The 12,692-nt window shown below is 39.1% G+C and overlaps 2 protein-coding genes across 6 annotated transcripts in view; one reads left to right on the top strand and one right to left on the bottom strand.

The window, feature by feature from the left end:
* Positions 1-12,692, top strand: part of Ccdc146 (coiled-coil domain containing 146) — a 130,951-nt gene that overhangs the window by 50,310 nt on the left and 67,949 nt on the right. The gene's annotated exons all lie outside the window — the stretch shown is intronic.
* Fgl2 (fibrinogen like 2) lies at positions 2,017-8,372 on the bottom strand. Its single transcript, XM_020185971.2, has 2 exons — positions 7,636-8,372; positions 2,017-5,339 (listed from the first exon to the last, which is right to left on the bottom strand). The coding sequence occupies exons 1-2, from the start codon at positions 8,252-8,254 to the stop codon at positions 4,633-4,635; spliced, it is 1,326 nt and encodes a 441-aa protein (XP_020041560.1). The 5' UTR covers positions 8,255-8,372; the 3' UTR covers positions 2,017-4,632.

Below are 12,692 nucleotides of genomic sequence, written 5' to 3'. Positions count from 1 at the left end.
GTTGTAAGCCACCATGTCTGGCAGTCTTTGAGTTTTGAGACATTTTTGGCTTCTCAACTTCAATTTTCATGAGCTGCTATTGAATCTAGGTTCATGTTAACTAAGCAAACAAACTATTGGATCCAAACACATCTCCTCAAGCTAGCCTGTTGAATCCATAATTTCTGATAAGTATCTACATGAATAAATTCAGTGACTTCCAAATTTCTATTTCTTCTTCCTTAGTCAATTAACCTCAAAATCTGTCTACACATGTCTTCCCTGGCCTTCTGTTGATTAAAAAGAGAAAGGTTGTGTAAAGTCTTCCCTGCTAATTTGACTCTGTACTTGATATCAGGGCATGCCCTGATTACAGATCTGGAGGTTCTGAAGAATGGGATGAAGGACCCTAAAGGAGGATTAAGATCATTACCTCAACACAGAACGGGCCTCATCATATGTTAGGAGAGGGACCACTTCAAGCAGTACGAGAGGCTCAGTCACATTGTGGAGTCAGGGTACTCGAGTTCTACAAGTGCATCCAGTCTGCTCTCAGTTCTCGCTCTTTCCAATTAATAAACATAAGAGACCTGGCAAGGTTATGAGTCAGTAGATGTTGCAACTTGGCAATGCACAGAATGAAATTGGAGCCTGGATTTAGCCACCTCAGCTTGTTACCTCTGGGACAAGGGAAGAGATTGGAATTGAAGGTGGTTTGCAAAAGAGGTTGTTAGTCTTAACAGTAATTTAAAAGACTCACGAATTTTTTTATGAATAGAATTCATTTCAACTTATAGTGTAGGTAGTATGAAAAATGCTGCCTTTTCCTACGAACTTTAGTCAAGTGGAACAGTCACTGTTCAGCCTGGTACAGTCAAGTGCCTCTATGTGGCATGCACTCCAAAGCATATTCCTAGTACCCCTTCTAAAAGTTGACCACTGTTATGTACTTACTCCCATAGTATGTGTAATCCTGTCTAGCCATAGCCCCTCTGGCTTCAATAGCACCTCACCTGCATTCAACCTCTCAAATCCTCAGATGTGACAGACCCACTCCTTTCCCAATTCCAATGCTGGCTTCTTTAAACTACAGCTCTTCTTCAATGGCAAGAAATTGTTAACCACTTTGAGTAATAGCACCCCTGCTTTAACCTTCCTTTACTCCTACTCAAACACACTGATTTTAGGGTAGAACCTAGACAATCACTGAATGTATAAGAAGGAATATACAGGGTGCTAGAGCATCAAAGAGGACAGGAACAGAGCCCAGTTATCAGAAGACTGCCCAGAAGAGACAACTATTCAGGATGATAATAAAATAAAATAAATGTATGTTCTAGGTGCTTTATATATGTTACCTCATTTAATCCTCCCAATAAGTCTACCAAGCAGAGTCTACTATCCCTATTTTATAATCAAAAGCCATTAAGTGATTTGCCCATGATCATACACCTTACAAATGGTGTAGCTGCAATTCAAACCTGGGAAGTCTGGCTCCTGAGTCCCTGTTTTTAATCATGGGTAATAAGACAAAACCCAATGAGGGTTGAGAATGACATTCTACCTAGACCAAAGGAACAATGCATGCAAAGTAATGAAAAGATGAGAGCATGGTTTGTTCAAGCACTACAACAGGCATTCAATACGAAATGAGTGAATCATGCAGTTCATGAAGGGCTGGTTTGCTGGATTTTATTTTACAGGAGTGAGGAGTTGTTGAAAGTTTTAAGCAGGACTGTAAAATGTCAGAATTATATTTCTGGGTAATTCCTCAGATGTATGGAAGATGAACTGGAATAGGTTAAAACTAGAGGTACTGGCTACTATTAGGAAGACTTTTCATATGCTAAGGATTGAACTGGATCAGCAATATTAGTGATAGAAAAGGTGATGGAGTTGAATGCCCCAAAGGAAAATGAAAATTTTGTGTTGCAAATGTGTTAACAGTATTCTAAAAGGAAATAAGATAATGGTGTTCCTCTATTTGCCTCTGTCTTCCTATTAAGGAAACAGTAATCATAACTTTTCACACAAGAGTAAATGTATAAACGTTATTTTATAAACAATAATTAATATTTCCACATTGAAGAACAAACAGATATGAAGGTTAAATCTTTAATTTTATAAGGTTTTAAAAAGACAGAAACATAACCCTAATTACACATAAAAGATTTTAAACAGGAGCTTATTGGAATGGTACCCTTCCCCTTGACCTTCAAAGTCTTTCCTTGGAGAGCTACTCAAAAATAAGGACAAAAAAATTTTGTTGCTCAGATATTTCTTATGCTTTGTACACTTCAACTCTGGTTGGCTGCATGTGCCTTTAACCCACTTGGAGTCTTCTTGCTTATCAGTAACATGTCATTTTTCCCTCCTCAGTGATAGATAAATCAACTCCACTCAGAATTTCCAAGGATTAGTTTCAGTCAACATTTTTAAAGAATGATAATATTCAGAAATAAGGTTTTAATTAAGGTAAATATTCACTAGCAAAATGAGACCAAGACAAGACTCAAAAAAATGCTTGTAAATCCTCTACATTTATGAACATGAGCAAGTACCAGTGAATAGTGAGGTTAGGACAAAGGACTCTCTCAGATATAATCTATTTCTATCAACATGTTGAAGATTATCAAAAACTACAATGAATGACATACAATGATTCCCAAGAGAAATTTCTGTGCTATAGAATTTATTAGAAAAATGTCATAAAAGTATAATAGAAAATAACATTTTGATTCTTTAAAATAATGTGTGAAGATATTTATGTGGATTAATTTTTATTTGCCAAATTACCCTTAAGTGGTATCTAGTACCCATAAAAATCAATGAGCATATATCTTTTAAGAACTCTATTTGTGATAAGTCCATTTTTATCACAGAAATTTAAACTTATACATATTTTAATGATTTCCTATGCTACATGAAAATGCTCTTATCTGAAACAAATATACTATATAATATCCAAATATTAGCTTCTTTTTAAAAAAAGCACAAAAGAGAAATTGTATCATTTATAACATTTCATTTAGTATCCCACTGAGTGGTATACAGCCTTCAAAATCTATACTATTTTACATTTAAGTCATTATGTAATTCTGCATACGTTTATCTTGCGCTAATGTTTTATAGTATTCATGAGAACTTAATTTTCATTATATTTACCTGAAAACTTTGCATTCTATATTTTTAAAAGAATATCTTGTTATAGTCTTTTAAACAACTGTCCTCCTTTATCATTTTCAAAAAATGGGCAAAGATGAAAACTTGGTTAGTATGCTTGGAATAAACACTAGAAATTAAATATCAAATCTGTTGCTTTGACTGGCATGTAGAACAGTGAATTACTTCAAATTTTACTGGGGCATTTTTAAGTGTGCAGCACAATACTGCTGTTATCACTGATATGATCCCTTTGTACAGTGATGAAATTAAACACATCATTTTTAGAACCTTTTTAAATATGATACTTAGCATTCCAGAACTAATGAATTATAAAATTTCCAGGTTCTTTCATTTGGCTAAAAAAAAAAAACACATATCTTTGAAATTATGATCATAAAATAAGTAATCCACTAGTTAGGGTTGAATGTATAATATTTAAATTTTCACATTTTTAATAAATAAATTTATTCATTATAGAAAACTTAGCTTCCTATGAAGTGCATCACTTAATAATTTTTATTGCTTTGGATATAAAACTGGCTTTCATAGTATAAATAAATGCATCTTTCTCCACCACCCCTATACACCCAAAAGAAAGCCTACCAGTAGTCTAGGACAGCATTGAGCAATTCTGATAAAGCAGTTTTTACTATCAGACAGCTAACCATGTACAAACTGTGAGTGAATCACCTTTAATAGCAAGGTCATTATGGTTACATTATTTTCTAATGTTTTAGAGGTGACATTGTGGTACCACGTTTTAAGGTAATTTTATGGCCATTTTAAGAAATTTTTTGAGATAAGCTTTCACTATGTAGCCCAGGCTGACTTCAAACTCATTATCCTTCTGCCTTAGCCTCCACACGCTGGATTACAAGCATGAACACCACGCCCAGCTTTAATGCAAATTTTACATTTCTTAAAAATTACACGAATAGGTTTAATTATACGTATTTTTTCCATTTGGGAATTAAAATGCTGTAAAATCTTTTTGACCCAAAGTAAATGCAATAAATTGAGTAAGATTCTCTCAGAATGAAGATTACAGTATTTAGAGACAGATACACAAATAACTACTTATAGACTTCAGAGAGTTATATATTTTCAAATGTGCAAGTTTAGTCCAAAGACAGAGAATGCTTGTGTAGAATCTAGCTTGCTGAATAATCAATTGATTTTAAAACTGTTGAAAGTAATACACATGTTAACTTTTCAATTAAGAGAAATTAAGAGGATTACAAATATAATGTATAATTCACAATATTTCCTATTGCTGTATGCATACCTTGAAATGTCAGCAACTAATGTGTCTTAAAAAAGTGAATATTTTTCAGCTTTCTTTCAAAAGTTGTGTAGCATAAGAACCTACTACTCAGAGATAATATTTCAGCCATGGGAAAGAGACAGGACATAAGGCGTATTCCACAGTGCTGAAGGAATTCATTGCCCTACTAGATACTGAAGGCCTGAGGAAATGGCACTAATGACTTAGGGCTTGAAGTGCTTAGGTCTAATCATCATTTTGGCCTCTTTGAGGGAGGACTTGTAGCCATTAGGTTGTGCCTCACTCATACCAGGCCATGTGCCCCAGAAAATCCCATTACGGACACCTTTATATTTTTGATGGTAATATTTGCCATTCAAGTTTGCAGATAGACATGCATCGAACCACCAGCCTGAACTGTAGTATCGTCCACAGTTCCCGGAGGGATAGCGGTCATTGTCTCTATCTGGGGTAGAAAAAAACTTCAGATCGTGGTTGTAGTGTTTATTGAAACGTAAGGCATCTCCAGCGGTGCCATTGTAGTGCCCAACATGTAAGCGGTATTTGAGAAACTCGTTAGCCACATAAAACTGATTGTACAAGGCATATAGTTTGACACCATTAAAATCTTCAAGATCTATTCTCAGAATCATTTCCTTACTCTTGGTCAGAAGATGAATCTTATCATTTCCCAGCCAAAATTCTCGTCGGAGGTTTCCAAAGCCTGCTTTGTAGTCCTGCCATGGTCTGGTGAAATTGGTGCTTCCATCCAGACGAGCCTGCAGCACTGTCCAGCCTCCCCCCATGGTCTCCATGTCACAGTATACCTCAAAGCTACTATTTTTGGGATCAGGTGTAACTCTGTAGATCTCACTGCTTCTTTTGCCTATTACATAGTAGTCAGAGCAATCTTTATATATCAGATGTTGAACTGAAGGGAAAAGAAAAGAAAGGCATTGGGTTTTGTTAATAAAAACCATGTAGCTGAAGAATTCTTTATATACACAAAAGCCATTTGGTAATTAATGGCAATAATGAAACCTTGCTCTGCTAAACTTTCCTGAACCTGGTTGGCAAGTGCTCGTTAAGGCCTCAGAATAAGAACCTGGTGTTATAGTTATATTTTTGGTTGATAATAATGGTGAGAATATTAACAATAAAGAATAAGGAAAAGTAATATTTAATGAGGGCTTCTATGTTCCAGGCACTCTACCAAACATTGATAACATTTTCCTGTTTCATCTGCACATCAGCCTTGTGATGTAGGAATTATTGCCAGCTTGCTGGTGAGGCTATTAAGCCAAAAGAGGGTCAGTGGCTGGCCCAGGTTCACACAAACACTAAGTGACAGAGGTAGGTCACAAATTCAGATCTGCCTGGTAGCAAAGCTTATTCTCATCACCATCGCATTCCTCTGTCCTAAAATTCACATGATTCCAACTCTCTTAGAACTGCACTGTGGGTACTGTCAGGAAGTTTTACAGAAGACGTTCCAAATCATGCATCAGTTCTAACATAGCATTCCTCAAATTACTTTATGTTACTTAACAACTCTATAAAAAAGCTCAAGTTAAAAACATATCTTTTTTCAATAATGTACAACATTATTCTGAATTTCTTATCTAGGAAAGTACAGTCAGCCATATTTCATGTGTTTCATTTCTACAGAGAAACTACAGGGGATTACGTTCAGGATAAGTGTACTCAGGTAATGGGGTTTGAGAGAAATCAAAGACAGCTATTTACTCCCAGATAATTTTTATTAAGAAGTTGTGGCAGATGAGTTAACATATGATACTGTAAGGCACAAAAATCTATTATGTGGGTTATTTATTTATTTTTATTTTGCAGTACTGGAGATTGAACCCAGGGCATTGTGCTTGCAGTAAGCACTCTACACTTGAGCCCTTTTAGTTTTTTTGAGATTGACTCACACTAATTTTGTCAGGTTTGGCCTCAAACTCATGTTCCTCCTGCCTCTACCTCCCAAGTAGTTGAGATTACAGGCACAAGTGCCACCACACCCTCCATATTCATGTGTATTTAGGATTCAGAATATTCGGATATTTTCCTAGAACTTTAGGAAGAAAGAAAAACTTTTATGAGAAAAGTGAACAGTAGAATCTTTTCCATACCATTTTTAACTTGGCATGCAGTGTCATATCTAATGTGCAACCAGTGTTATCACCTAGGACATGAACATCTGCCTTGCCATGTACAGGTTCTATTTAAATCCAGGCTGCCAGGGGTATCAGCAGCAGTGGTGCTTGAAACCATAGCCAACCTCCATGATCAGGTCCCCTGTGGATGGAATATGCCTGAGGTATCTGGTCCAAATGAAAAGTGACCTCTACCATTGTCCTTCAGCCTCACACTCATGAGAAGCAGATGTCCTAATGCAGAGATGACTCTCCAAAGTGTAAAAAGACCACAAGCAGCAGTGGTCCCAGGAGTTCACACTAGGGGAGCCATTAGTTCATGTGCACAGTAGGCAGATGGGTGTGTGCTCCTTCACATTTGCTACAGTTAAGTAAGGTGGATGGTGAGAATGGGTCCTATTTTTATAAGAGAATGAAATAAAAATGTATTCCTTCCCTTAGGCACATGCCAAAATTCTCCACTTAAATCATTTTTGTGACACTAGGTCTCAAAGCAAAAAGTTTCACACACATGTAAAGCTGCTTTTATTCCATCTATATAATCTATTTTCACTAGATATTTGAGATTGTGAAGAACCCATTGTTTTCTAAAACTTCAAAGACCACTTGTGGCTACATGAGAAGTGGCAGTCAGCCAACCACAAGGAAAACTGATTTCTAACAAACAACACACAATCGCAAATACTGCTCATGTTTTCAAACACTTGGGTAAAAAGATAGATTGACTAAATGCACTAAGCAATTAAGAAATTCTCTCTGCTTCTGCTGGGGTGTAGGTCCAGTATTAGCAAATAAGAGCTTGAAATTGAAAGTACTTTCTAGTGGATTCAGAGTTGAGGATGACTTTTTAATTTTGTATCGTATATGTCATATATCAATTCTGGGATAGGTCATATATGACCTATTGAGAAGATATTTGCTTTTTTCTGCATTACCTTAAAGAATATAGAAGTCTTATTTATTTAATCCTTCACCTAGTCAATTTATCACCTGGGACTAATACTTAGTAATTCTGCCTAGCTATATAACATCCAGGAACAAATGATAAGAAAACATTCTCACACATACCGGGCCGGGACTGGATTTGCTCCTGGCTGGCACACTTGGATGAACATTTGCCGTCCAAGCTGTTGACAACAAACGTCAGGTTTGCCACTTTGCTGTCCACGTAGTTCTCGATGCTGTTCATGTTCGGGAGGCTGAGGCTGTCCAGGCGCCCGTGCAGCACATGGAGCTCGTCCTTGGCGTTCTTCAGTTCCGAGGACAGCCGGCTCACCTCGCTCTCCAGTTCCTCCACTCTGTTGTCGCCGGCCTCTCCCGCGGCGCCGGTGCCCGGGAACCGCAGGCCATTCCTGCCTGGCTCTCGGTTGTCGTCCGCCTGTAACTTGCAGTCTTGGCACGCTTTCCTGAGGTTGTTTACCATCTCCTTGAGGTTCTGGACTTCTTTGAGCACCTCCTCCATCCTGCCGAACGCCTGCGGGAGCTGGACGGTCAGCGGGGGCAGGCTCACCTGGTAGGGGCACCCGCCGGCCTCGCTGCACTTGCCACTGCTCTCCAGTCGCATGGGGCAGGTGGCCTTTGCCCTTTCGTCGTCTTGGATTTCCTCGGTGTCATTATTTGCCACCACCAAGAATCCGTAAGCCGCGAGGACCGCTGAGCTCAGCCAGTACCACTCTGGCAGCTTCATCCCTGCGCTGGCGCTGGCGACTGCGGTGGCGGTGACGGTGGCGCAGGGCGCAGTGTAGCGCGAGCGCTTTAATACCGCAGCTGCCCGAGTCCGTCTGTCTGGGTTCCCAGAACAGGGCGGGAGCGTTTGCATCACAAGTTCCAGAAACGCACAGGAAGAGGGGACGTCCGCCCCGAGCGCTCCACGCTCGGTCATTATGGTCACAATTGCCGCGTGCCGTCGCGTGCACGGTCACCAAGACTCACGTTCACGAGATACTCGTTTATCTCATGACTTACACAGCACAAGAAAAGTCTTTTATTTCAAAAAATAATCTGTTCTACTTAGGCTTGAGATAAACCATTTCGTTATACCTAACTCCATGGGGAGAGTGGGGGTTTGGAATATCGTAAAAGACTGGTGTCTGTGCAAATTGTCAAAACTGAGGGACAGAAATGTGATCACAGTGGAAATGGGGCTATATTTCCTTACCAGAATGGGAGTGTTGAGGGACCGTTTATTTTCTTCAGTGTTGGACTTTCTAATGAGATCTTAAGCACTCTTCAACGTTTCTAGAGAGAACCAAGTGTAGCTTTCTGAGTTCTGCAATGACTTTTGTTCCATCTGTTTGAAAAGGGAAGGAAAACTGGTAGAGTCATATAGTGCTTTCTCCTCTTTGGACATACGTAGCATCTTGTATATAATTTCCTAAACGCCTAAAACGCATTAAAAATATATCTCGTTGACTTTCATCAAAACCAGGAGCTGCCTCCCTTACCCTTCACCATTTGTGAAACTGCACTGTCATCTTCACAGGGCTCAAATATGAATTTTCTAAGTGTTGCTGTGGCTCTTCTAACCCCTTCTCCACCTGCAGCCCTGGCAGTCAGAGTCTGCTTTCTGCCTCCATGTTGGGTTCCCCCAGTTCTCTGTAGGCCACTTGGTATGTCACCTTGTCCAAAATGTGTCAGCACTCACCACAGTAGTTTTCAAACTTTTCTGCTAAGAGGCTGAGATTAGAAAGGGGAACAACTTCAGTTAGCAAATCCACCTCTCTTAAATTTGTTTTGCATGTTGTCTGGCATCTCGTAAGATTTCTTACTGAATGATTTTATTGCTTTAAACATGATTTCAACACAACTGACAGATAAAACTCCAAATTCTTTATGAACTAAGATAATGCACTCTGTAATCTATTTTATATTTATTTCTCTAACCTGATTTCCTACAACTTTTCTATCCTCTTCCCCCTTCATTCTAACCCCACTATGCACTTCATGTTCTGGAAATATGTCAGCCTTGCTTTTTTCTTTCAGGGTTGTATTTGCTGCTGAACACTGTGGGGCAGGGACACCAACCCTGTACCCACCTCCAGCTGGATGTGAAGGTTGCTAACTTCATTCCTGTATGGTGGAGGAGGGATTTGGCTGTTCTTTGTTCATACAGGAATTAGTTACACAAACGTTGAGTGCTTAAGGAAAAAAATGCAGTGTTTAAACAAATTTGTCAAACATGTTCTACACACACTATGCCTCATTGTCCTCCATCTTCTTCCAGCTTTTTAAAAAGTTGAATGTTTTTCTTCATTCTATTCAACGTATTCAAAGTAATTTTTGACAAACCTTTTTAACTCCAGCTAATAATATGTCCTTTCATTTCAGTGTCCTCGCTCACTTTCAAGCTGTGACACTCTGCTATCGCAAGGAGAGATATTAATGACTAGATAATTTTTAATTTCTGCCGGGTATTGAGGGGGTGGGGGGGGAGAGGGAGGGGGCGGAGTGGGTGGTAAGGGAGGGGCTGGGGGCAGGGGGGAGAAATGAACCAAGCCTTGAATGCACATATGAATAATAAAATAAAAAAAAAGAGAGAGAATGATAACATACATGTGAACTACAAAGTAGAAATATATGGGATATGGGAATGATGTTTAGATTCTGGTAATTATTAAATATCTTGAGAAGCCAGGGTATAAATCTCATACTTAGGTTAAGTATTTATTTAGGATGCTCAGCACGGCGCTAGAGGGTAGAGAAGATGTATGCTGCCGTGTCACTCATTCATTTATTGTTCGTCACCTTTTAATTATGCTCTCTCAACATGGGAGACACCATCCAGAGCACTTGGCCTACACTAATGAGCAAGTCAGACAAAAATCCCTTTTCCCTTCTTAGAAAGAGGAGTTTTGAGGACCTGGTGTTTTCTTCATGTTGAACTTTCAAATGAAATCTTAAACTAAGCACTTTCAAAAGTTTCAAAAACTAACAAAAGTACAGATTTCTGACTCTTGGATTGGGCTTTTGGTTCATCTGTTTGAGTCAGTGCTTTCTCTAAACACTGATGCTGGGTTTTGGACCCTACACACTCCACGTGGCCAAGGGCTAATGGCATAGTTCCACCTAAAAAGCTGGGATGTCCTTTGGGAAGTGGTTCTTGTCTCTTTCAGGCTCTGCTGACAATTCCACAAATGAACGTAGAAAACTGCTTTATTAATCAGTTTCATTGACGCTGACACCCACATAGTGAGTGTTGTGCTACGACAGTGCAAGATGTTTTCACAAATACTGTCTCACTGCATCCTTCCCATCCCTACAATTCCGACCTGCACTTGCAGTGGACAGAGGGCTCAAAGCAATGAATGACTTACCTATAGTTTTACAGTTTCCGAGAGACAGAGCTGAGATTTGAACCTAGGTCTGACTCCAAAGTTCCTATCTTTTCTCCTACACCGCATGACACATGGAAGGGAAAGCTAATAGTGGGAAGACATATTGGAGCCATGTTGTAGAAAGCCTGGTGTTTAAATCAATGTGTAGATCATTTGGGAATGCCAGAAGATTTTTAAAACAAGGAAATAGAATCTTTTTCCCCCTCCAGGATCATTTTTAGTAATGAATCTCCTGCTGGGAAACAGTGGGAAATGTGTTGTGGGTGAGAGGTGTTAGTGTGGGGCAGGAACCGAGGGGAAAGGGGAGGCAGACAGTTGTGCTAGGTGGTTTAAAAGCCACAGGACAAGTGAGGAGAAAGGCAGGAGAGGGGGTTGGCAGGAAAACTTGGAAGTGGGACTCTGACTGTATCTAAGTGCTGTCACAGCAGTGGCAGTAGAATGGCTGGAGACAGTACAATTTTGAGTTTCGACAAGTCACCAAATAGAAATGTCTAGCAAGTAGTTGGACATCTGGATACGGAGATGGGCACAGGATCCACATGGATGTCAATTTGGATCCACAGAAACCAAAAGGTTGGTCAAAGAAATAAGATGAGAAACAGGAAAGAGGGTTTCAGGGAGAGGAGGCAAGCAAAATCTGAAGTGCTGACTTCCTTGTCCTCAACTTCTGTGGGGTTCCCGCCCTCTGCCCTTAACCTTCTGCCTCCTCTCTCTTGCTAGAGAGCATGTCTGGATTTTCTCAGGCCCTGCCTGCCCTCCTCCTAGTACCTTCTACTTCTTCTCATGGCAGTGTCAGAATCTTCCTTCTACCCCAAATCTACCTCACCTCAGCACTACATATTCACATATGTGCTTTTCAAATCTAAAAAACTACTGAACAGCAATACACAGAATTTTTTTGTGTTTGTTTTTGTTTTGGCTTTTTGTGGTACTGGAGTTTGAACTCAGTGCCTCAAACTTGTTAGTCAGGAGCTCTACCACTTGAGCCACTCCACCAGCCAGCCCTCTTTTGCTTATCTTTCAGATAGAGTCCACGGCAGGCCTCAAATCAAAATCCTCCTACCTAAGCCTTTCAGCAGCTACGATTACATGCATGCACCACTATACCCTGTTCCTGGGCTTTTAAAGTAGTAAGATTTGTTTTTATAAGACACATATGAAAATTATTATTCTACATTCACAATATATTCAGACTTCTTTTTTATATACAAAATATATTTAAGAAAGGAGTTGCATTTTCCATACCTGAATCAGATTCCTAAGTTAAAGTTTCCTCAATATAGTTTTCTTTAAGGGAATATATTATGTTTCTATTGTACCAAAGGAAGTAAGCAAATCCAATAAAAATGATTTATTATTCTGAGGTCCTATCATTGATACTTATTAATTCAATATATTTTTTGCTTTCATTTATTAACTTCAGGGGCTCTTGATTATTCTTTAGGGAGTGTTTTTGATAAGAAAGTGAAAATATTCAGTGGTAAAACTACTATTGAAATGGCAGTAATAAATAATACTTACTTTAATATGCATCACAATCTTATTCATTATAAAGTTCATGAAAACACCCTTAAATAAAATTTTGGAGAACTGGGGCTATGGCTCAGTGGTAGAGTGCTTTTGCATAGTACGCCCTAGGTAGATCCCCAGCACTGCAAAAAGAAAGAAAGAAAGAAAAAAAAAAGCCCAAGTTTAGCCACTGGTATTGAGATCAAGAATTGCCTCATTTCATTAGGTTCTTTGTTTTGTCTTATAAGTCCCTCACTGTCATATTATGGGGGAAATTGTGTC

This window comes from Castor canadensis, chromosome 2, assembly GCF_047511655.1.
Source record: "Castor canadensis chromosome 2, mCasCan1.hap1v2, whole genome shotgun sequence".
Taxonomy (NCBI): Eukaryota; Metazoa; Chordata; class Mammalia; order Rodentia; family Castoridae; genus Castor; species Castor canadensis.
This window is presented reverse-complemented; position numbering and strand designations above follow the sequence as displayed.

Bases quoted from the DNA above. Each gene is read 5' to 3' on its own strand.
- Fgl2 (XM_020185971.2), bottom strand. From the start codon at position 8,254: ATGAAGCTGCCAGAGTGGTACTGGCTGAGCTCAGCGGTCCTCGCGGCT. The intron at 5,340-7,635 runs GTATGTGTGAGA...TTTTCCCTTCAG, and splicing joins GCAAATCCAGTCCCGGCCCG to TTCAACATCTGATATATAAA.